General features: G+C 34.4%; 2 protein-coding genes across 2 annotated transcripts in view; both read right to left on the bottom strand.

The window, feature by feature from the left end:
- Window positions 1-990: 990 nt before the first annotated feature.
- Window positions 991-2,386, bottom strand: LOC137808353 (uncharacterized). The gene is made up of 2 exons (XM_090299728.1): window positions 2,034-2,386; window positions 991-1,736 (listed from the first exon to the last, which is right to left on the bottom strand). The coding sequence occupies exon 2, from the start codon at window positions 1,445-1,447 to the stop codon at window positions 1,142-1,144; it is 306 nt and encodes a 101-aa protein (XP_090155854.1). The 5' UTR covers window positions 1,448-1,736; window positions 2,034-2,386; the 3' UTR covers window positions 991-1,141.
- Window positions 2,387-3,334: 948 nt separating this feature from the next.
- The window catches only part of LOC137808352 (vacuolar protein sorting-associated protein, putative (DUF1162)), a 43,106-nt gene continuing 20,844 nt past the window's right edge, over window positions 3,335-25,596 (bottom strand). Inside the window, 21 exon segments of the mRNA XM_090299727.1 lie at window positions 3,335-3,664; window positions 3,667-3,865; window positions 4,300-4,443; window positions 4,907-4,990; window positions 10,820-10,942; window positions 11,055-11,150; window positions 11,245-11,327; window positions 13,437-13,585; window positions 13,657-13,763; window positions 13,854-13,943; window positions 14,281-14,403; window positions 14,677-14,844; window positions 14,982-15,098; window positions 15,662-15,981; window positions 20,228-20,324; window positions 20,437-20,844; window positions 20,923-21,184; window positions 21,296-21,382; window positions 21,471-21,556; window positions 21,666-21,943; window positions 22,018-22,434. Of these exon segments, the coding sequence (XP_090155853.1) occupies window positions 3,624-3,664; window positions 3,667-3,865; window positions 4,300-4,443; window positions 4,907-4,990; window positions 10,820-10,942; window positions 11,055-11,150; window positions 11,245-11,327; window positions 13,437-13,585; window positions 13,657-13,763; window positions 13,854-13,943; window positions 14,281-14,403; window positions 14,677-14,844; window positions 14,982-15,098; window positions 15,662-15,981; window positions 20,228-20,324; window positions 20,437-20,844; window positions 20,923-21,184; window positions 21,296-21,382; window positions 21,471-21,556; window positions 21,666-21,943; window positions 22,018-22,434 (3,479 nt within the window). The 3' untranslated portion in view covers window positions 3,335-3,623.

Here is a 25,596-nt window from a genome sequence, read left to right as displayed (position 1 = left end):
CAAGATCATATACAACATTCAAATCCTTTCACTACTGAGTAAGTTCAACAATTCTTAGACTGCTACAAGACTCTACTGGACACACTATTAATGTTCAAAATCTTGAAAATATGAGCTCAAAATTCAGAAAGTTAATTTTTCTTGGATCCTAGACATTGGATCTACAGATCATGTAAGTCTCAATTTTTAATTTTTTTTTTCAAAATTAAACCAACTCATATCATTAACTTTTTCTTTGTAAAATTAAACCAACTCATATCATTCACCTTTTCTTTTTAAAAATAAACCAACTCATATCAACCTGACTAATGTTCTTGTGTCACTGCATCTCATCATTTACAATGTGTTATATATACCTGCCTTGCCTTTTTTCTTTTAATTTGACATCTGTTTGTTCAACAATTAATTAAAGATTCAAATTGTAAATAATTTTTTCTCATGAGATTTGTCAGATTCAGGATAGTACAAATTGTTAATAATCTTTTATCATGAGATGTCAGATTCAGGATAGTACTTCATACAGGAAGATTGGTCATGCTGACTTAAAAAATGGATTGTATTACATATGTAAACCCAGGCTTTGCGATAGAAAATAAGTTTTTTTATCAATGATGCAGTGAGATATGAGAAAATTGTTTTATCTGCTGAAAATTGTAAAGAATTACATATTAGGACACCCTGCTGAAAAGTTGTGAAACATATTTGTAAACATTTTTCTTATGTTCATTCAGCTTTTGATACACCTTGTTTTACATGTCATTTAGCCAAACAACATGAACTTTCTATTCAGCATTTATACATGTTGATAAGTGAAGTTCTTATCATTATTATGAAGAATTTCTATAAGAGAGGCTCACTTTTTAGTGAACATTGGTGCTTCTACTCTTTTAAGAGGTTCATCAGAAGCTCAATATAACGGGCAGAATTGATTGCAAGTGAAGTGGATAGCGCATAAGATTTGAGGGAAATTGTTAGGATGAATGCGACCAATTACTTTAATCACCACATATAATACATAATATATATTACAGATCTTTAATCACCACATATAATACATAATATATCTTACAGATAAGAATTGAAGGTGGTATTCCAAAGGTGACTTAATATTAATGATGTGGATAGCTGATGGTGTTTGCAGTTACGGAGAGGAGAAAGAGTCAGCCAGATGAAGCCACTTCTGTTCAAGCGCAGTGGCGGCGTCGGCTTCTGTGGTGACTATCTGAGCCTCCGAAGCGCTTTTGGCTCTGTGGTAGGACCTGCGTTGCCGTAAGCGTCGAAGGACAGCATGTTTGTCCATTCTTTCAGAACATGCTTTTGAAGACTTCAACTGGAGCTGGCTCGATACCGCAACCTCTGTTGCACATTCCTTCTCCCCTAACTTATCCAGATTCTCCTTTTCTCTCTCTGGGAAACCTGATTGAGATATGGAAATACTGAAAGCCATTTCTCTCTCTATATCTATCTATCTTGAGAATCACAACCCAGAGGAGTGGATTCATGAGAAGTGAGGTTTACATTTATAGTGACACAGGGGGAAGTGGTTTCAGTTTCAATTTCTTTGAGCCAGTGGTTTTGCCAAAACAGGGGTTATAGAGGCGAAGAGCGCGTGGCAAAAGAATTGCCACCTTCAAGATTTAGTTCCCTATGTTTAAGAGAGTGGTGTCAAACGTATAAGGATTCCACATTTTGGTTTCCTTACGTGGCTATTTACGGTGAAGAGATATTTGCATTTGCTGCAAAACCGACAACATGCATTGGGTTTGGAGCAGAAAAAATTTGTATATTTCTTTATCAAATGCTACAATTTCATTATTTAAACAGTGTGAGGCGGCACAAAATGAATACATTTTGATTTTTTTTTTTTAAATTATTTCTCTTGGTGTCTCTGTAAATGAGAAAATTTGTAGCAAAGATAAGCATACCCTCCAATTTGAGCAGTTTTCCAGAATAAAGAGAGGGTTAACACACTAGTAGTTGTAAAAAAGAGAAAAAAAACGTTGAGATAGGATGGAATAGAATGATAGAAGTACCTTGGATAAGGTGTTTTGAAGTAAAAGAAGGGCTATTCTCTTCCCGTCTCTTTCTGCTTTTCTTAATTTGCACATGAACACCAGCGCAAGCAATTAGCTACAAAACACTTCGTAGGAATGACCTTCATAGTAGATTTCAAATACTTCTTCCTCGTTAAGAACTTGGAAATTTGAACTGCTTCTTATATGTGAACATCAATGTTTTCCTGTGAATGCAATTCCGATGGCAACTCAAAAGCCAAAATCAAGTAATCATGCAAATCGATCTTCAGATCAAGGTTGCCAACTTTAAAGAAAAGGCCATATCAAAACGTGACAAGGAAGAGGTCACCATTAACACTAACATGTTACCCTTCTAACTCAGTAGTAATCATCAACACAACAGCAACAAAATGAAAAGACAAGAAAGTATCAAAACCAAGAAACAAGAAGGACAGAAATCCACTAATGAAATTCAGAATCTAACTTTACCGTGTAATTTAAGGATAATAATGGGTAAGATCTTCATAGTACACACTATTGTCCTTGTCAATGTAACACTCCACGTTTTAACTTACCCCATCCCATTAAAAATTGTGGATAGATATACATGCCCCAGGATCCATCTCCAGTAAATAAACATTTACTTATTTTATAGATATTTTAAAAAAATACTTTAACACTCTTTAAAATAAAATAAAAAATTATTTGACAACCCATTTTATATTATATATACAGTATTTGCTTCCAATCCTATCACAATCATTTTGTTACAACTTAGTAACATTAATATTAGGAGTTACTTTGAAGACAAAGACTTAATTCTTGGATGGACTTATTTTTAAATTTGCTTATAAAAAAAATAGACATCCAATTAAGGTCTTGAATACTTTGTATGCTAAGACAAATAATTACTCTAAACATATTGTCTCAACACTAAACTTTAACAATTAATTCAAATTTGAAGTCCCTTTAATAACATAACCAACATAACAAGGTTAGGTGCACATTCGATTTAAAACATAACTCAATTTAATTGTTTCCGAGTTCCAATCCAATTTTTAAAATAATTACAAGGTTTAGACATCTCTACTAATGTAAATCTTTATTTTACTACATCACTAAACAATTTACATAACTATAACAAAATTTTTGAAATTTTAAGATTTAAGGTGTTTTTTTAGAAAAAAGTCACTTGTAAAATAAAGCATTTTAAAAAAAAAGAAGTTTTCTTGTATTAAATCTATAACATGATTATGTATCAATAACTATTTATTTTCCTTTTCAACTTTATTTTAAACAAAATTATCATTTAAAGTCACTTTCAGTAAACTTATCCAATCAACTTTGAAATTAGAATTCAATAATAATAATAATAATAATAATAATAATCTAGTATTCACTATTATTCTAAAGACATATTCTTGATATTTACTTGAGTGACAGATAGGTTTTGAACGTGAAGTAAAGCAAGCAGGTTAGATTTGAGTTGATATCCTTTTTGACGATAGTAAAAGTTATTGATCATCATTTTGATCAATATAACTCAATAGAAAACCACTAACTACTCTCCGAGCTACAGGATTGGGAATGCCACGACATAGACGTCCATCAATATATGCCAACAAGCCAGACAAGACAAATTTGCCGATGCCCCATTTTCGAATGAAACTCCCTTTCTGCACCTTTTTACTAGAGTTCGCTGGCACATCTGCATCACTGCCAACCTTGGACTTCTTTCCCCAGTCTATGCTGAATATAAACTTGTTAGCTCGCCTTCGCAGTATGCGTATTGCAAAGCTTACAAAAAGATGTTCGCACAATGTCAAGACTGTGGGTCCTATTCTCCATTCCTGACACAAATAATCCCGAATCAACAACTTTACATGTAAGTAGAAAAACTATTACCCAATTATGCCATTAGTGATTGTATATTAAGTATGCAGGTTTCCCTTTCAGAAACAAGTCAATGTTAAATAAACTTACACTGGTAACATATATGATAATAGAGGCGATTCCAAACTAAACTAGTGCATTCAAGGCATGCAGAGAAGTAGTTTGGGAAACTATTTAGCACGAGATCATTCGAATGTAAACCCATAATTCCCGTGTAAAAAGGACCGGGATACTTTAAATGAAAGTAGAAAACATAGGCGGGTCATCATTATAATCATTGAAACTTATTGCTGTTGACAAAATATAATCACTAGGAAGATGGAAATACCAAAGAGAAGAAAAAGATGAAATAGTAGGATAAATAAGAAATGCTCCCTAGAATAGAACATACACTTTCTCCGCGTAAACGTCTTAGAGGGCGGGATGTGGTTGACGGATCTCCTTTAAGTAATGCCTTGCTCACAAGAAACTCCTTAACACGATCTGTTATCTCATTGATAAGAGAATGATTTGGAGGTAGGTTTTTCAGGAAAACCTAAACAGGTATATGAATCCATCATAACCACAGTAAAGGGCAAAGGTTAATATTTTATGTATAGAAAAAAAATTCATTCTGAAAGCAAATAATTATAAAGATAAAGGTCATCCCCAGAAAACTCTACTAACTGAAAATTACAAAGAAGAATCAAAACAAAATTCGATAGCGACAATGCACAAAGGCAGCTCAATCACTATGCAGCAGATCAGAATCGACACTACCTAATAAGATGTCCTTCATGTGTGTTTAAGATATTTGTTTAATGATTTTCAAGTTTACATCCTCTCAAGTATTAAAATCAAATCAATCACTTCATTGCATGACACGCATGCATAGTTTTGAACAACAATCTCAAAGTAAGGTTCTTTATTAAAATTTCATTCGAAAGTACGTGCTAAGTTGTGCAGTGCAAATTTTCTAGATATAGTCAAGCTCGAAAGATGTATGTGCAATTTATTACCTGATTGTCAATAACTCTGACTCTAAGGTATTCTTGTCTATAAACTGTATCCAGCATGGCTTGGATATATCCTTCAATGTATAACTGCACCAGACCACATCTAATTAGCAACTAATAGCCAAATCAAGATTTTCAAAAATAAAGATGGAAGAACTGAAATATAAATATTTTTGTTAAAGATGGAAGAATTTGACAAATGTATGCTATTAAGAAGGAAGGATTTAACAGATATATGCTATAAAGATTGCATCCATTAAGATCTGAGCGCTAGTTTGGTCCCCCACTATTTTTTGTTTTTTCTTCTTTCTTTTATGACATTTTGAGGTGCTGCATCTGATTGATCTTGTTTGTGGTGCTAACATAGTTAGGATGACAAACAATGCAGTGATGCCATAGCACTCTCATTTATATTTTTAACAAATAAAAGATCAGAGCTCTGGGACAAAAACTAGGGGCAGATCACACGAAATGATGTGATGTATTACAATGAGATGTAAAACATAAAGCCCAGACCCTTATTAATACTAATTCTAGACTCTTAATCCCAAAGAACAAATAACTTCCTAAAGATAAGATCGCAAAGAATTAGATAAAAGATCCAATAAGGATAAGACATTCTAATCAAGCTGAGAATATGCTCTTGACTAAAGTTCAGGATAATGGTGAAATTAAGCAAGCTGTTTTTAGCCTTAACATGGATGGTGCTCCTAGTCCGGATGGTTTTGGGGGTTCTTTTTTTCAGGGTTATTGAGATATTATTGATGTTGATGTTTGTGCTGCTGTTAAGCAATTCTTTATTCAAAGTTGGATCCTTCTTGGCATAAATTCCAATACTGTTACACTTATTTCCAGGGTTCAAGGGGCTGATTCTATAAAGGATTTCAGACCTATTGCTGTTGCTAATTTCAAATTTAAAGTAATTTATAAAATCCTTGCTGACAGACATGTTGGTGTTTGTAGTACGATCATCTCCCACTATCAAAATGGTTTCATCAAAGGACGGAATATTAAAGACTGTATTTGTATTGCTTCTGAAACCATTAATATGATCTCGAAAAAAAGTCAAGGGTGGTAATGTTGCTATTATTACAATATTTCCAAAGCTTTTGACACTTTTAGCTGAAGTTTTTTGCTGCAGGTTCTACAACAGTTTGGATTTATCTTTATCAAATAGATTCATACCATTCCTAAATCTGCTTTTCTTTTTATAAGAATCAATGGCAATTTGGTTGGGTATTTTTCTTGCAGCTAGGGTGTTGTTAGACAGGGAGATCCTTTATCTCCTTTTCTCTTTTTTTTGACTGGGGAAGTTAATTTGGTTTAGTCCCATTCCTCCTGCTAAATCTCTAGTGCTTTGAAAAGTCATCATAATAGGCTTCCTACTAATAATGAGTTTCAGAAAAGAGGTGTTGTTTTATGTTCTATGTGCTCTCTGTGCAGGGAGCAAGAAGAGGGTATTGGCCATCTGTTTTTTTAATTCTCCTTCTGTTTATTTTATTTGGTCCTTACTTCCGAATTCCTTTCCTGATTTTATTTAATTCTCCCGATAACCCTATTATTAAGCACATTAAGCTTGTTGCTATCACCTATATGGAGGATGAGAAATCATTTTAGATTTCATCAGCGCATCAGTATAGTCTCTGCCATTAACATGGTTAAGGACTACATTCAGATTTCAGGTAATATGTCTAAAAAATGTACGTCTAATCATATGGATGACTTTTTCGTCTTGTTTTTTGACATTAGCACCAGACTTGGTATGGTCTCTGTTCATGTGCAAGTGTATTGGGACTTCCGTGATGTGAGTTGGACTAAAGTGGACACTGAAGGTGCAACTCGGGGATCTCCAGGCCCTGCTGCTTGTGCGGGTATCTTCAGAGAGAGACACGGGGAATATATTAGAGTTTTTTTGCTTTTTTGGAAAATTAGAATGTCTTGTATGTTGAGGTCACGGGGGCTATTCTTGCCATTGAACATGCTCGGAGGGTTGGGTTCAGAAAGCTTTGGTTGGAGAGTGATTCTACTTTGCTCTATTAAGCTTTTTCTTCTGCCAAAGTAGTTCCTTGAACTCTTAGAAGGAGGTGGAGAAGATGTATGTAGCTATGTGTTTGCATGGATTTCAAAGTTCCTCATTTTTTGGAAAGGAAATAATTGTGCTGATAAATTGGCACATTTGGGTGTTGATAATAAGTTTGACTTTTTTGTACTCTGTTATGCCTCCTTGTCTTAGTTTGAATTTTTTCCATAACAAATTGAAATACCAATTTCCTCTATTCTGTATTTAGATTGTGTTCCTTTTCTTAATATGGGTTTTGGTTTGGTCCCCCGATTTTTTGTATTCTTTTTCTTTTCTCTTTTATGTTATGTTTCATGTGATGATAGATGATTGGTGGAGTGAGTGAGAACAATAAAAGATGTACATGTGTGTGCAACAGAAGCAATGGAACTAGAGTTCTGATGATCCTCATACCATTTGAGAAATTTATTAAAAATATCAGGTTGTCTCGAGGTAGTTAGATGAAGGTCCAAAGTAGACGGTTGCAAAGGAATAGTTTGGACAACTGCAACAGACCCAGGAGGACGACATCTAAGGCATAACACTTGTCGATTTTGTGGCCTAGCTTGCCCCAATGTTCACACTTGTGATGCCCTTTACACGACTTCTGAGGGCAAGTACAATCATCACACTGAGATACCAAAGCGGAAGAGTCACTAGCAAAAGCAAGTATATTAGTGATTGGCTTACCTAGCACAAGCAAAAGGGTGAAAGAAGTGGAAGTAAAATTAGGCACAGGGATCACAATTTAATCACAGACATGTGAATAATCATTAAGAAGTCCATGTAAAGCCAAGAACATGAATAACTTTGACCTTTGCTTGAGCTCTTGAGAAGGATTGGAGGCAGGAGACAATAACTCATTGAAGTCGTAAAGAAGAGCGTGAACTTTACCTAGATATTCAACCATTGTACCATTAAGACATTTGGGGGCAACAATATTGAGGAGATTTTGACAAACACCATAAAGACATTGAGTATCATTGGTGTAAAATAATTTGACCTGGTCCCAAATTTTTGAACATGTTTCATAAGCACAAAATATTTGTTTTAAAGATGAGTGAATAATAAACTTGAGAACAATGCATAATTGAGCACTAATTTTTAAGCAAGGAAACCTAATTTGCAGCAATAGTGTCCACACTTTGGGTAAACATAACTTTGACTCTTAAGCCATAGTTTAATATCTAATATCCAAGTATCATAATTAGTTCCATCTAATTTGTCAATACATAGGTGTAGATAATTAGTATAGATAGACGGATCAGGCATAGTGGCATAGATGAAGAGGAGAGTGAAAAACCTTAAAAAATCAAATGAACTATGATCAGGATTGTTGCATAATTAGGAGAATTATGTTATAATTAAGTGCAAATTCCATTCTATATTTATTAAGACAGATTTTTTAGTGATTTGATTTGTACAGCTTTAAACACCCATTATTTTTTACTTTCATTACCTACTATTTCTTTCCTTAATTAGGTTGTAAAACCGTCTATAATTGAGATTGTAATCACATTTGTAAAATATCTCAGAAATATATTTCCACCTATTTCTTTCAACTTGGTATCAGAGCCATTTTCGATCATATCCTAGCGAGTGTTTGTTGGGCGTATTGTGCCACCCGTTATCGGACCACCCATAATATGTTATCCCACGCACAAGCTGTCACTCTTGGCATGAGGGGGGTGTGTTGGAGATCCCACATCGACCAAAGATGAGGACATTTCATTGTATATAAGTGGGTGCAAATCTCACCTCATGAGCCGGTTTTATGGGGTTGAGTTAGGCTTAAAGTCCACTTCTTAATAAGGATGAAAAGCATATCTAAAACAAGGACGACGAGGTGATCCCAATGTTGGTAACCACCACAGAAATAGGGTGTAGATGCACCATCAAATGTGGTGGAAAGCGGTGGCGATGACACAACATGGAGAGGCACATGAGGCAGCAGCAACATAAAAGAAATCACTGTTGAACAATGAGTTCACCATGAAGTCAAGGATTTTAGCCTAGCTCTAGATACCATGTGAAATAAAGTAAAAAAGAGGTATAGGATTAATCCCTTGTGATGAACACATAGGGTTATGTATTTATAGATAAGAAACATACAAAAAGTATGGGCTATGTCTATTACACGTAATAGTTACCGGAAAAATATATTTTAGGGAAGTAATTATTTGGTTTAGTCTAAAATCTAATGATGTGTGTAGTTTCATTTATTCAGAAATAATATTCAGTCCTTTTTCATTGAATTATTGTAACCACAAATTTCTATTTTCTTAGCTCCCTTACCTGTGTCATATGTTTAATCAATCCAATAATATCTTTATCTGGAACTAAACCACCACCCTTGAGACTGCGATTAAGGCAAACTAAGGGTGATGGCACAGTGACTTTCCAACTCTCCTCCTGATACAATCCAAGCCAACAAGGAGATGACCAAGGACTCACATGACCATTCACACTATGAGAAGTCATCTCAACTTTCAAATGAAGACCCCACCAAGGATCTAGCAGACCTCACTAGAAGAAGAAATGGGCAAAGACCAGAACATCAAATGTTCTTTCTTCTGGTACTCTTAAAAATAAAACATGTTGTAAATAATTTGGGCTCACTTTAGGGGTCCAAATAGCAAGATAAGCTAGAATAAGGTGTCTTTAGCATAATAGGGGGTGTAATTATCATTTTAGCTTGTTTTTAGCCCTTTAGGAAGGAAAGTTGACCTAGTTTCTAGAACTTTAAGCCTAGGGTGCATTTTTTACTTAGTCAAACCCTAAAGGCAGCCCCTCACACATTTACCATCCTATCCCTGCTCATCTTGTTTTCCAAGGCACCCATTCCTATAAATAGGGTGCCTTACTCCATGTATTTTACATGTTGAATTTGAATAGAAAAGTTACTCCGCAGAATTTGTGTGAGGTGTTTGTGAGGCTTGTTTCCTCTTAGCATTAGGTCTCATCTTGAGTGATTTGAGAGCTCTCAAGTGGCGACCTTCAACACTTATCTTGGAGGAAAACCACACTCCAAGTGGCGTGATCCATTCTCAATCCATCACATAAGCATTTGCTTCCTTCGTCTCTTCCATTTTTTCCATTACTCCAATTTATCTTTGTGTTCTTATGTTCTTATTTTCTTCCATTGTCAATTCGGTTTCTACCATGATTTTATGTTTCCTTTAATGTTCATTAAATTTCTACCCTTCATCATCAATCACGAAATACTTGTATTTTTCCTTTGCCCTCTAGAAGTGAACCTTCACACTTACTTAACCACTTTGTTAAGTTTGTGTCCAGTGGGGATTTTCTTTGGGTTCTCACCATATAATTGATAAAATCTCAATCCTAAGTAAAGTGTCATATCTAAAATGGAATCATCTAAAATCAACTCACATCACCTCCTCATGCCTAGGGTGAGTAGCCTAGAGCATGAAAAATGCAAGTGGTGGCTCAACAAGTATTTAAGCTAGGCTTTAATACCATCTTAAAATTTAGACTTAAGATCTAACCCAACCTCAAACTGATTTGTAAAGTGAGGATTATCCATGTTTTAGAAGTTCTATGTAACCATAACTCCACTCATGTCAGGATTAATTCACCACAGTTGAGACTAATTAATGCAACTCCTGAAAAGACTGCGACTAAAGCAAGTTAAGAATCACCACAAGTAAGGTGATTTTCTAAAAATATGCATACATTCTTTCTAAAGTTTGAAACAATTTTGTTTTAAAACAAAGGAATTAAGAAATACCGATTCCTTGAAATGAACATACAACCCAAGAGAATAAAATAGAGATTTTCAACTCAGTCATATTAATATTCAAACACTGCAGGTGCAACAAGATAATACTTAACACCTCGTCAACTCCTGGACTTCGGTCAAGCAGTATTTTTCTATCTGGACCACCTTCCATCAATGCAGTTCCCAAAACTGATGGCTCCATAGCCAATTTTAGAATTCCTTGGTGAAAGCCACTCATCTTGAAAATTAAATGTCAAAAATGAAGTATTAAACTCATCAAAATTCAATGGAGAATTAGTCCCTGCTAAAGTGATAGTAACCAAATTAACAAACAAGTGGCAATTCTTTACCAATCCATTGAAACCGTTTGCCTCTGCACCTTTCAGAACAGAGTCTGTTATTTCAGCTACAGCTGCAAAAGCTATATTGGAGCCTGCTGATCTCAACTGCTGAGTAGTTGTGAATTGATTAAAATGCTGATACACCTTAGTTACATTTGTAATTTAGTGAAAAATTGACAACAAAGATCTAAGAACTTACAGTTTTCCCTAAATCACCAAAGTACCGTTTTGTCCCTGAAAAACCTTTACCTTTGATACATTTGCTTAAAATTTTAAAAGTACCTGGTAAATAAAAAAACCAAAGAGAAAAATACAAATTATAAGGAGAAAAGTTGGAATACTTGTTGTAATGTAATTCAAAACAGTAGACACAACATCAGTCTGCATGAATTATAAAAAAATTAATTGAGAAATAAATAAGTGTTGAAAATAAGCATGAGTTTAGAATAGGCCATTTTTTATCATTGCTGAAAGCAAAGGTAACCCTTCCAGTCCTTGAGTCATCTCAAATAAGCCTTTTTGCAACTATTCCTTGACCATGAATATTAGTGGTTCAGAGAAAAGATTTAGAAATGTAATTTGGTAAAAAGAAGAAATTGGTCGCATTAACTAGCAAGAGTATAGACGTAAATAATATATCACTGCAACGGGTTACACCTGAACTAACTGCCTAAGCTAAGGACAGCTGTCAGATAATTTCTCAAGGGCACGTGTGTGAACTACAGTCATGGCAGTCAAAATTACACCTAAGATTATATAGGTTCACGATCTTCTCTGTTTCAGAGCTTTTGTCTACTCCACTGAACCAGAAATTTTCTGGATTGCAGTGGACAAAAGAAGGGATTTAATTATTGACATTAATTGCTGCAAAGACGAACCATGAGTAAAAGCAGTGAGTATAATCCGAATAGTGACAGATTTTATAATAGGAGAGAATGTCTAGGCGAAACCAAAGCCATATTGTTGACTAAAGCCGTTTACAATGAGCCATGTCTTATATTTATTCAAAGAACCATCAACATTTTCTTTTACACATAAAACCCATTTGCAACCAATGGGTGTCCGTCCTGTTTAAAAGAAAGAATAACAAGAGTCCAAGTGTTATTAAATTGAAGAGTAGTAGTGTATTCAGATTTCATGGCATCAAGCTAGTTGGAGTATTCTAAGGCTGGTTTGACAGTCTTTGGTTCCACGTGGATGAGGAGAAGAATGGGATAGGTGTTTTAGGGACAGGGAGATGTGGGTTGTTCTGGTGGAATATTGAAATTAAAGGGTGAAGGACCGGACTGATCTACTGGACATGGAAAAGATGAGACACTTGGGGGTGGGAACATTGGATAGAGGGTTCATGATTTGTTAGGACTGTGGAGGGGATTTATGAGATAGAGAATGAGGGAAGTTGCATTCATGGAATGGCAAAAGGAGGAAGTTAGGTTGAGTATGGGTAGCACAATTCATTGAAGATTTTTTTTAATAAAACTCATGTTACATATCACGATAAAACCCGACATCTCAGCTAGGTTGACACCTCAGATTCCAACAATCATATGTCATCACATGATAGAAAACATAAAACAGAAAAAAGGTAGAAACAAGCATAGGGGGACTAGGCCAAAACCTATGTTGAAAAAACAAGAAACTCAAAAAACTAAACAAAGTGAAACATGGGGAGTTTAAACCTGTTATGAAAGAAGTCTAAAAAAATGCTGGAAGGCAAACTACTATATCAAACAAACTCCAATCTATTAAGTAAACCTAAAGAGGCAAGTTTATCAGTACAATGATTGCCTTCTCTAAAAATATATGATCAATTTTGTACTGGGTGTAACACATTTACATCCTTTGTGTGTAGTGCAGTAGCCAAGAAATAAGCACTCTCGTGAGCAAAAGTTAGTTATGCTAGTTGTATGGCTGTAATTAGGGACAAGAAGAGGCACCAAAAATTTGTAAGAAGTTATAATCTAGTGCTTCTATGAAAAGGAGCTAGAAAGGAATGGCAAAGTTGACTAGTGCAAATGGTAATTCTTGATCAGGTATACTGTTTGCAACAAAGGTATGATCCCAAAATTTAGAGGTATGTAAGGACGCTTGGTGATGAATGGTTAAACCTAGATTTACACTTTACTGAATAACCACTTGTTGATTCTTAGACCACCAAGAGACCAAATTGTGACCTAGGTATATAGCTTCACCATAAGTAGATCAATTATCATCAACTCAACCAAAATCATAGTATGCTTAGAGAGTAAGGGAAGAAGAGAAGCAACCAGCTTAAGAAGAACATAGCATAGAATATATTGGTGTCTAATATCCTTTACTAAAAACTTAAAAATCTATTTCTACGTTCTTATAATTGGAGCATACAAGAAGCTAATAGAGCATATCATATACCTAAGGTGAGTCCTGGAAGATTTGCCAATCCACGAGATGGATCAAAGAATACATCAAGAGATGATGAAGCCAAGTCATCAAAAATAGAAACAAAATCTGGGGGAAGCAAAGTGCTTCCTTTAGCTATATATATGGCCCTCATTGCATACCTGGAGAAACCATTCAATTTTGAGTAACAAATTTGATACGAAATTGAAAAGAAAGTATGTCATAGGCTTACCATGAATAATGTTGAGCACATTTAATAAATAATTCACGTATTGTTATCAAAGCATGGGTTATTAGAACCCCATTCAATTCTACTATCATGTTTTTTATGGGAGGTACCTGTTGAGACAAATAAGGATTTAGTATGATTAACTACACAAGTATACAATGTTTAAGAAAAAAGAAGCCAGCAAAGAAATGTTAGACAACCTTTATCACACTATGAATTAAGGATCTCAAAGCCTCCTGCTTTGAGTTGTAATTGGAACGTGATTCCCCAGGGATAAAGTTGGCAATGATCTACAAAATACAAAATATATTCAAAAATATAAATTAAGCCAAAACATTGAAATGGTTGCATAATTAGGAGATAATTATTTCGTAATTAAGTGCAAATTTCATTCTCTATTTATTAGGACAGATTTGATATCTTTTAGTGATTTGATTTGATTTGCATAGCTTTGATTACCTATTATTTTCTTCCTTTAATTACCTATTATTTCTTTCCTTAATTAGGTTGTAAATAATCTATAAATTGAGATGGTAATCACATTTGTAAACACATCTCAGAAATACATTTCATCTATTTCTTTTAACTCAAATTAAAGGAAAGATAAACTCTAATGAAGAACTAAACCTTTATCGGATGGATTTCAAAATGGTCAAAGTAAAATCTTTGACTCTCAGAGTCACTAAGAGAAGCTCTCCAAAATGACACCATTTTCATCAATGTCTCCTCATCAAGATTCAAATCAATTGGCTACACAAAACAATAAGTCAAATCATATCAGAATAATACCAGTCCACGCATGGAGTTAGTGAATTTATTCCTTGAAATGGAATATTCTTGGCTTCTAACAATTTAAAAAGCTTAAGAGTAAAAAAAATAATTCTAGAAAAGGAAGGGGGAGTTAGTGAATTTATTCCTTGAAATGGAATATTCTTGGCTTCTAACAGTTTAAAAAGCTTAAAAGTAAAAAAAATAATTCCAGAAAGGGGGAGGATTGGAGAAAAAACTAGCATTCGACTTTACCTGAAGAAAAATTGATGAGTATCTAAATTGCTTAACATTGGAACATGATGTAAGTACAACAAAAACAATCTTTAATACACTATCATTTGAGTCATTGTAATCTAGTTGATGTCTGCGAAGCATTGATGCAAAAGGAGCTCCATTCCACTTAAGCTCCAAATTCATGTACTGGATCAATATTAAATAGGATAGTATCAATAAACTCTTTGGCCGAAATAATGTCCTGAGACTAGGTAAGAACAAAAAAGGTGAATTAAATAGTACAAGTTAGTTAAGAACTTGGGTAAGTATTTTATTGGCATTACCTGTAAACTCAATTGATTATAGGTTTGATTATTATTAGAAATAGTAATCATGTGTAGATTCCCAAGCTTCACAATTACAATTGGAGTAAAATCTTTGTACTCATTGTTGTCTTCCTCCTTCAAAAAAAAGAACAGCTAAGCAAAATCAGTAGAAAATTAGATACAGAGCAAATGTTTCAGAAAAAGGGTGAAGTTTAAAACTTATGGGGTAAAAAGGCATAATGTACAACTGTGTTTTCACTGTGAATTGAATATGACAACAAATTGAAAATTAGGAAAAATGAAATCCCTTTTTCAAGGGAAATATTTCACGATACTAAAATTCACAATCACTACTTTTATCAATGTTTGTAATTGACCCACTACAATATTATCCATATAAAATAAATAATTATAGATGCATGATGCATCAAAATACCACTTTCGATTTGAACTTCTCTCTTTGGATGGATGGACCGAAGACCGTACAAACTAGATACTTTTAAACGTTGAGTACAACATAATAACATTCAAGTGGCAATATATGCCTTTTGTTCCAAAACTAAATTATATCTTTACGTTCACACAATACACATAAATATTACACATGGAAAGTACAACTTCAACTACAATCAAATTTAAACTACAATCAACAGGTAATAGATGTTGAAGATTAAAACATCTAATAGAAGCAAGAATACCTGTTCTACATGTTCAAGTAGGTGAATTGCAATCTGAGAAACTCTCAATTGAATTTTTGCACGCAAATCAAGAATGGTATCCCTCTTGAAACTATTAGAGATCTCACAAATTCGCAGAACTCTAGTTGGTCCCTCTGCGTATATTTCATACCCTACTTTTTCCATTTCCGAGCCATTATACTGACTGAAACTCATCATCTGATCTCTTGATCTTCTGTCTAAAAGCAAACAGGGAGCCAATACCCTTTGCTTCCCAAGTTTAAAAAATGGTTTCCATGCTCTCACCTTATCCAACTTAATCTCTTGTAATTGAAGGCTATCTACAACAAAAATCAACAATGCCATTAGATTTTTACTTAATCTCTCCAATACCACTACTACTTCAGACTAAAACAAGAGAGGGCTTAATAATACAACAAAACAATGCAATGATATTGTTAAAGATTGTATCTTAGAACTTAACAATACCACATACCAACGCTGTTAGAAAAATTGCATTGTATAGCTATGATATCATGTCTGATTTCAATTTAAAACTAATTGTATTAAACAAAGTTGCCCAACAAATATACAGACTGCACCGCAAGAAATGAGGTAGGTGATGTGGGACTCTTAACACACATTTCATCTAAATCATCCATGAAAAATCTAAACACAGATAGAGTGTCATTGTGAGAAAGTTCTATAAAAAGAAAACACCACTAATCTTTGACACTTTAATAGCCAATGGGCAGATATGTTGACTAAAGAATTGTGATTCTCTATCATTATGAATTAGAAGACCCACCACATAATTCTTATACTGAAATTTTACAATTAAAAGAAAGTGAATCTGAATCTATTTTTCATTCCAAAACCCACTGGATTTGTTTATTGTTACTTCTAAAACCCCTTTTAAATTTTGTGTCATGGAAAGCTTGCCAAATTTCAATTTAATTGTCATGTATCGAGATTCCAAAGTGCAAAGTTGTTCTGGGAGAGATCAAGTCTAGAAAAAGTTAGATGTGGCAAACAATGGAGTTGTCAAAAAGGAAGAGTACAATGGAATGCAAATAGATATTCACTATAGAACACAAAAAATTGAGGAATCTTTTGAAATTAAGTAATCAGCTTCATAAAGAGTCATACCAAAGCAAAACAAAGCTAAAACAACCATACCAAGTAAAAAAAGATTGTTTCAAGCCAATAAAGCCTATTAGGAAATGGACTTTAAGTCTAACACAACTTTACAAAATCGGCTTATAAGGTGAGGTTTGCACCCACTTATATACTATGAAATGTCCTTATCTTTAGTCGATGTGGGATCTCCAACACACCCCCTCAGGCTGAGGCTACCAACTCGTGCGTGAGACTATATAGTGGGTGGTCTGATAGAGGGTGGTCTGATAGAGGGTGGCCTAATAAGCCCAACAAGCTCTCGCTAGGATAGGCTCTAAATGACTCTAATACCATATTAGAAAGTAGACTTTAAGCCTAACTCAACCTTACAAAGTCGACTTGTAAGGTGAGGTTTGCACCCATTTATATATTGTGCAATGTCCTTATTTCTAGTCAATGTGAAATCTCCAACAAAGAAACGTCGATTGCTCCTTACAAATTTCCTATTGTCATTCTTAATGCATGAAGAGGTCTTTAAGGTCTAGCGAAAGAAAAAACCCATGTCTCACAACCATTGAAAGGAAGAGAAAAATAGAGATGATATTGGGTAGGGGAAAACTTTTTCTCCATTGGCAAGACCAAAATTGAGTGTAAATTTTAGTCATGTAAGACAAGTCAACAATTAATGTTGCCATCGAGGTCAATCTTGACCATGTGAACCTTGCAAAAGATGAGATCTAATAAATTACTCATTTAACATTATTAAGAAGTGGACTTTAAGCCTAACTCGACCTTACAAAATCAACTCATAAGGTGAAGTTTGCACCCACTTATATATAAGGGTGACAAAGCAAGTCAGCCTGACCCGTTTTGACCTGCCAAAACGAGGCGGGAAGGCTGATCCACCAATGTTGTATGGGATGGAAATAGTAACTCGCCCAGTCATAGGACGGGCTGTCCCGCCACTTTTCAATGTTTTTAAATTTTTATTCTATTTTTGTAATTTTTTTTATTTAGATCTACATGGTTAAAATAATTGATAGCACTTTTTGAACAATAAAAATACAAAAAAAGAACAATAAAATTAAATCAAATTTTAATATTCTAATAAAAAAGATTTAATACCTACAAAATAAAGTAAATATCAACAATACTTCAATGAATCAAATTATATAAAAAAAAAATTAATGTAAATAAAGTTCTATATAAAACAACAAATTTTTATTCCAAAAGCATGAGATCCCTCATCAAAAGTGCCAAAAATAAAAAAGGACTAACTGGACCAATACAGGTTGGCGGGTTCAAAAGGTGAACCCGTCCCACCGGACCCACCCTGTTTTGTCATCCCTATTTATATACTATGAAATATTTTTATCTCTAGTCGATGTGGGATCTCCAACACAAACATCTCACGCCGAGATCCTCTAACTTGTGCGTGGGACTATATATTTAAGGGTGGTTCGATAGCAGGTGACTTGAAAAGTCTAACAAACTTCATTAGGATAGGCTCTAAATGGCTCAGATACCATATTAAGAAGTAGACTTTAAGTCTAACTCAAACTTACAAAAATGGCTCATAAGGTAAGGTTTGCATACACTTACTATGAAATGTTCTTATCTCTACTCAATGTGAGATCTCTAACAAACATGTTCCTCAGACCAGCATGAACAAACTTGTAGACTGTCGAAGAGTCTACTCTATAGTAGCTGTACAAATCATATTGTTAGAACCAAGCAACTTATTTAGAATTTTATTATGCACTTAACAAGTCTTATTAGACCATCTTACGAATATATGATATAGACGTGCACTTATGTTGTAGACACTCAAATCGTCTATCAAACCATCTAAAGAACACTGCAATTGTAGAAACATGGTTTAGATCTTGCAAAATACACGTAAGTCATTCAAAGAGTCTTTGTTATCATCAAAACATAAAGACTGATAGACCATTTAGAGTTCATCAAACTGTCCAAGGGCTTAAAAGACCATCTACATAGACCATCCAGAATCTCAACAACTAGGAGAAGCAAGAAACAAAATGTTGCAGCGGGATGAAGTGCAAAGGCACAATTTAGAGTCATAGCTTTAGGGATTTGTGAAATACTATGGCTAAAGATAATTTTAAAAGACCTAAAGTTTGATTGGAGAAGCTTCAAATTGTATTGTGATAACAAGACAACAATAAATATTGCGCATGATCAAGTGCAACATGATGGAACTAAGCATGGTGAAGTAGACAAAACACTTCATAAACAAGAATCTGGATATTAGAACAATACGTACAACATTTGTATCCTCTGGAAATCAACTTGCAAATGTATTGACAAAAGGGCTAAGTGGTGCTACATTTCTGTCTATTGTTAGCAAGTTGGAAATGGATGGCATCCACTCACAAACTTGAGGGGGAGTGTTAGAATCCCTTGATTTATGTTGCAGATAATATTACCTTGTACAACTTTAATTTCATAATTAGGATTTAATTACATTCTATAATTAGGAGGATTAATAGGTTGATAGTATATTTTATATTTATTGTAAAGGAGAATTGATCCTGAATTACAGGGATAAATTATATCCATCATCAATTAGTATTTTCCGTTATTAAGTCTTTGTATTCTATTTAAGAACAATTGCTCCTCTGTGAATAATATCAAACAATTCTTCTGGCAAAGGAAAAAAAAAATGAAAGTCTAAACTACATAGCCATAAAAGTTATGTAGTTTTCCATGAGCCAATTATCTCAAAAGTTTCATAGGGGGTAAACACAAGTGGTTTGTAACTAGCATGTGTTATCTAATTCCTAACAAGAGAGTTAAGATTTGACCATTCACTTTAAGTGGCATGATGAATATTTTGTTCATGAAAGAGCAAAACATAATCACAATTTAGGTCATGTTGGAAACTCGTCTTAATTGCAATTACCCCTATCCCACCTTACTTGCTTGCAGCCTCTTTGAAAGTTGCCTTAATTGCAACCTTAAGGCGGTAGTTTAATCCTGCAATGACTTATAGATAGTTTATAGAGCTTAGAAAATCTTCACGTTGCAAACCGGTTTTTTGGAGTTGAATTACATCCTATGTCTAAATTTGAATATGGTATTAAAGTCTATTATAGATCTATGTTGATCCCTAAACCCTAAACCTTAAATCATACATTTTCCACATTTCAATTAGAAGGCGTACACCTTAAAAAAGTGTTGGAAAGTTGTCTTAATTGTAGTCTCTTTAGAGGTTTCCTTAATTACAACCTTAATTGTGGTGGTTTAGTCCTACTTTTACTATAGACATGACTTACATACAACTTATAAATCTTAGGCAGTTTGAAAAACCGTTTTTGTGGGTTTGGAGTTTTTTTAACAATGCATTATTAAATTTAAATGTTTCCAATCATAAGGACCACCCCAAAATTAATTATACCGAAAATTGATAGGTTAAAGAGTCTATAACAAGGTTCAAATGACAACCATTGATGCAGATAACCAATCTTCGAGGAAGGGTTAAATCATCCCATACATAATCAGCACTGCATGCAGGTCCAAGAACTTCTGGCTCCAACAAACCCTGGAAATTTCTCAGATGATGTGATGGAAAAAAGGCAAATGATCAAGTGAAAATGATGGAAGAGTGGGCCTCTTCCATCAGAAAATATAAAACATTCAGAATTCTTCTTCACCTTTTGGTAGTAAGTTATTGATAAACTATGCAAACAATTCTCAATTCGATAAGGAAGACTCATATTTGGGGGCCTGTAGAACCTCGAAACAAGTGTAGAACCTTCTTCCACCACATGCACAGCTGCAAATTGTGTCATTTTGTTGTCTGATAGTGTAACTTCATTAGTCTGTTTTCTGAATTTCAGGAAAAAATGTCCTAGAGAGGCTATGCAGACTGGCCCAGACCATCCCAATCCAGCCTCATTTAATTGAATTTGAAAATATAACAAGGTATTGTCACTGGAACTTCTGTGCTTTCTGATAAAATGCTCAAATATACTGAACTCTCTCGTCTTTTTAAATCCTTCCTTCAGCTGTATTGGCATTCGGTGTTTGCTTCTAATGGAGATAACATCTGCAACCTCATCCTTTAAGACAGCTAAATCACTTACTGAAGACAGAGAGATACATGCGCAAATATAAACATGTACATACATAATGCATACCTGAAAATAGCATTGGCGAACACTGATACATTCTTCAGATTCATTGCAAATAACATACCGAGGAACCAAAGTCACCATTTGTGATGGCACACCAATTTCTCCTAAAGAAGGACCTATAGAAATTCCAAGCTTTGTTACAGATTTAATCCCAGATCCCTCTTCTTTTTCAAAGCTTAATTCTGCAAGGCCTGATAAAGAACCAAAGTCAAGCAGTGCCTCAGATGTGTGGTCCTCCATCAATTTCAGAAGCACTTTTTCAGATCTGGAAACAAAGAGAACAATAAGACACTGGAAAAATAAAGAACATCATAAAATAGGCAAATCCAGGTAGGCATTGTTTAATCATTAAGTGAACAATAATAACTCATCTTACTTTAAGAACCATGAACTAGTTGACTTTGGAGGTAAATATAGGCCTAGCTCTGATGGAATGCTGTAATTTAAATTCTTGAATTCAATTCTGTACATGAAGAGCCAAACAATATGTCAAGAATTTATATAGATGCTACTAATGTTTCTGTTAATCTGTCAAAAAGGGTGGGAATCACCTGGATAAAGGAGACCTTATAGTTTCAAGAACAAAAATTTGAAAGTCTGTATCATTCTTAATGGAATAGGATGTAAAAATGACAACCTGCAAGCAGCTGGATGGAGTCATAAGAAACTAGAGTAACTGAATCAATATATGTAGACTTCACTAGATAGAAATTCAACAGAATGAAAGCAAAGGCTATCAGAACAACCTCCAGTACGCCCCTGATTCCACGGTACAATCTCAAGGTTGCGAAAAATTTTCCTCCGTCAAAGTCCAAATTTATATCCAGATGATGGACATCATTGTTCTGCTTCAGAAACTTCTTCATACAGTCTCCACTATTTACTGGCTTGGAACTTGAATTGGAAGAAGTTAGAGTCACAGTGAAGTATATAACTTCTGGATTGGCATAAAAGTCAACTGTTGAACCACGTGATATAACTGCCCGCTTCCCAATTTTGTCATATCCAACCAGATTTGACTGATCTTCACCATAATTAACATTAAAGATTAATACAGAATTAAAAGTAATACATTTTTTAATGATTTCATTTCCATACCTGTTTCACTTAGAATGACATCTATCTCAGAATGCAACAAATTGGTCATCCGTACAGTAGGAAGAAGATATATTTCTTTCTTTTCTAGCAATGAAACTGTTGGATTATCCTTTTTCAACACAGCAGCAGACTTTTCAGGTGCAACAGGGATTTCCGTAGCAACTGTTTGAATGAGAAAATGCATATTCGCAACACTCTCCCCCTCAGACTTAAGGGTGCAATGTGATGTGCTAAAGGAACACTTGACTGATTTTTCAAATAATGCCTTGCGAATTCTGTAGTTCAATTTATTAAATATTCCTGATAAATGAACAGCTTTTCCACCTTTAATATAATCCGACCATTCCAGAGAAAGAGAACTTTCAGAATTAACCAGTTCCTCTGCTATTTTGGGTCTAAATGAAAATAAGAAGTTGCCTGAAAAATAATCATTAAACTACATCATTTCAGGAAAAAGTTTAAATGATACCAGTAATTCTTAGAAAAACTAATAATGACAGGTCTGTCAGGAAAGCACATTTATCCAGAACAAAATAAAAAGATAATAATACAAATAATGATCAAAGACATAATATGCTATTCAACTAAACCCATTTGTGGATGCATCTAGAGAAGCAACTATAGAAGAGCCAGTTTTGTAGTGTAATTACAATAATTAGAAGAGATTTATATCCATAATTACAGAAAAAAAATTATCACACTTGATTTGTACAGTTCATATTCTCTTGTTTTCATTAGGCTAAATTTAGTCTACGTGTATGATCTGTAAGCAACATCCATAATCACCAAAATTAGATGTTGAGTTATCAAGAAATATTTTGTTGAGTTATGAGTAGATATTGTAAGGATTCAATAAATTATTGTGATCATTACTCTAAGGTGGTAGAGTTCTCTACATATACTTTTGTACTGGTTTATAAAGAATCAAATATAAATTAGATCTTTTTCTTTGTATACTTATTTTTCAAGTTTAGATATTAGGAAAAACCTAAGTCTCGCATCAATGACAGCTAGTGGAAAAATACAAACCATCCAAACATCAACTAGAGCATTGGTCAGAAGAATTCGGTAAGAGTGAAATTCAATAGAGACTGGCAAAGAGAAACTCTTCTATATTTTTTAGGCCTTGATCTAGTTGTAAATAATTAGAATAGGATTTCTTTTTTGTAAATAATTGGGCCTAAATAATGGATCAAGTAGCATAGATTTTTGGGCTTGTATTTGGGTCAATAGTAGAATAGGTCTAAGTAAGGTTACAATTGGGCTTCTTTGAGCCCAATGTAACTCTAGAACGTCTAGGTATAATATGGTACAAAATTCAGCTTGGCATGGAGCATATAACGTCCACATGGCAGCCTAGAAGTGGAGAGGATTTGGCATAGAAGGTGTGAGATTCACATGGAAAGCACGAATCCACATTAGAGAGTTTTATTTTGAACTTTCAAAGTTTGGCTCCAAAATGTTCAGCCCCCTACACTATAAATAAGTGGCCAGATTACATGTAAGGAAGCTTGGAAATATATGAGTGTTATGCTGCCAAATTGTAGCCAAAACACTTGTTTAAGATCTCTCTAGGGTTGTCTTCCTCTTAGCCTTCCCTAGAACTTTTCCTAGTAAATTGGCTTAACCTTTCATTAGGCTTATTCCACTCATCTACTCCAAAACAGCCACGGTTGATAAATTAAATTCCTCCATACTTCCACGAGCTTCAATCACTCTCCATGAAAGATACAAGCAAAAGCAAGCAAGCATGAGAAAAGTTCCATCATTTAGTAAGACTATTTGCCTTCTGATCATGTCCAACAATATGTAACAATCAGTTGCTTGCCACACACTTCCTCCCTAACAAAGAAAATATCCATGTTCTTTGTCTTGACATGTCAAATGGGATTATCTGAAAGACTAACAACAATAAGATTATCAAAAGAAAGAACACAAACACATTGAGGAAACTAAGCAGTGTTTTGAATCCATAGATGTTTAGTAGTGACTAAGGAAAGACTTGGATATTCTACTTTTGTACTAGATCTAGCAACAACTGTTTGCTACAAGGCCACCATGAAACCAAAGTAGGATCAAGAAATATTGCAACTTCAGAGGTAGACTGACTATCATCTCGGTCAACTGCCCAATCTGCACAACAAAATGGTTGAATCATAAGTTGAATAGCAATGTTGGAGATCCCACATCAACTAGAGATATGGTCAATTCATATCATATATGTGGGTGCAAACCTCACCTTACAAGCCTGTTTTGTAAGGTTGAGTTAGGCTTAAAGTCCACTTCTTAAGATGGTATCAAAGTCATTTAGAGTCTATCCTAACAAGAGTTCGTTGGACCTATTGTGTCAACCGCTATCGGACCACCTATAAATATATAACTCCACGCACGAGTTGATTGGTCTCGGGGTGAAAGAGGTGTATTCTAGATCCTACATCAACTAGAAATAAGGTCAATTCATAATATGTAAGTGGGCGCAAACCTCACCTTACAAGCTAGTTTTGTATGGTTGAGATAGGCTTGAAGAATACTTCTTAAGAAGCAACAACTGCAATAATTTGTATACCACAATAAAAGAGTTCCTTTTAGATATCTAAGTATTTGTTTCACAGCAGCATTCCAATGAGACTACAGGAGGTGACATAAACTAACAGACTTTGTTAATTGAGAAACATACTTTTGTTTATATTGAAGAGCATCCATCAGAGATCTATAAAAAGATGGATCGGGCAACAACTCAACCCTGTTTAGAAAGTTTACAACCTGAAATCATAGAAGAGATAGGCTTAGCCTCAAGCATGTTGGTTTTGGCAAGATCTTCGAGAAAATAGTAAATCCAATTTTTGAATAAGATGTTGAAGAAAAGAAGGGAGATGGATCAAGCAAGAACCCTATTTAGAAAGTTTACAACCTGAAATCATAGAAGAGATAGGTTTAGCCTCAAGCATGTTGGTCTTGGCAAGAATATCTTAGAGAAAATACTCAATCCAATTTCTGAATAAGGTGTTGAAGGAAAGGAGAGTTGCCTATGATAAGGATATCTTCTTATACCTACCAACATATACAACACGTGACTGATGACTACACATGAATAAAGAAGCATCATATATGTTTGTCTTTGAACCTAAGTGGCAGTAATGCTGTTTTGAGTCTTCAAACCATGCACACAGATTACTATGGGCTTATTCGGCGATTTTAGATTTCTTAGAAAGTGGACTTTAAACCTCATTCAATCTCACGAAATAGACTTGTAAGATGAGGTGTGCACCCATTTAAATACTATAATTTGGCCATATCTTTAGACGATGTGAGATTTCCTACAAGGTTAAATATTGGCAATAAAAAAAGCAGGGGAATACGTGGTTGCAAAATACCAAATTTTTTTATCTAGTTTGCATAGGGTGCATATAGGGAGGTCGAGAAGGTGGAGAATATTCGATTTGAGAAACAAACATTGTATCCAGTATCAATATAATTTTCTTTCAATGGGTACCAAAGCCTATCTTAGATCTATTAAAAAGGTCACTCACCATGTTATCCATGTACCAGTGTCAAATGTGAGGGTGTGTATCGAAAAAA

Source organism: Phaseolus vulgaris, chromosome 3 (assembly GCF_051622355.1).
Source record: "Phaseolus vulgaris cultivar YP4 chromosome 3, ASM5162235v1, whole genome shotgun sequence".
Classification (NCBI taxonomy): domain Eukaryota; kingdom Viridiplantae; phylum Streptophyta; class Magnoliopsida; order Fabales; family Fabaceae; genus Phaseolus; species Phaseolus vulgaris.
Note: the sequence above shows the minus strand (reverse complement) of the source record. Positions and strands in the feature narration are given on the sequence as shown.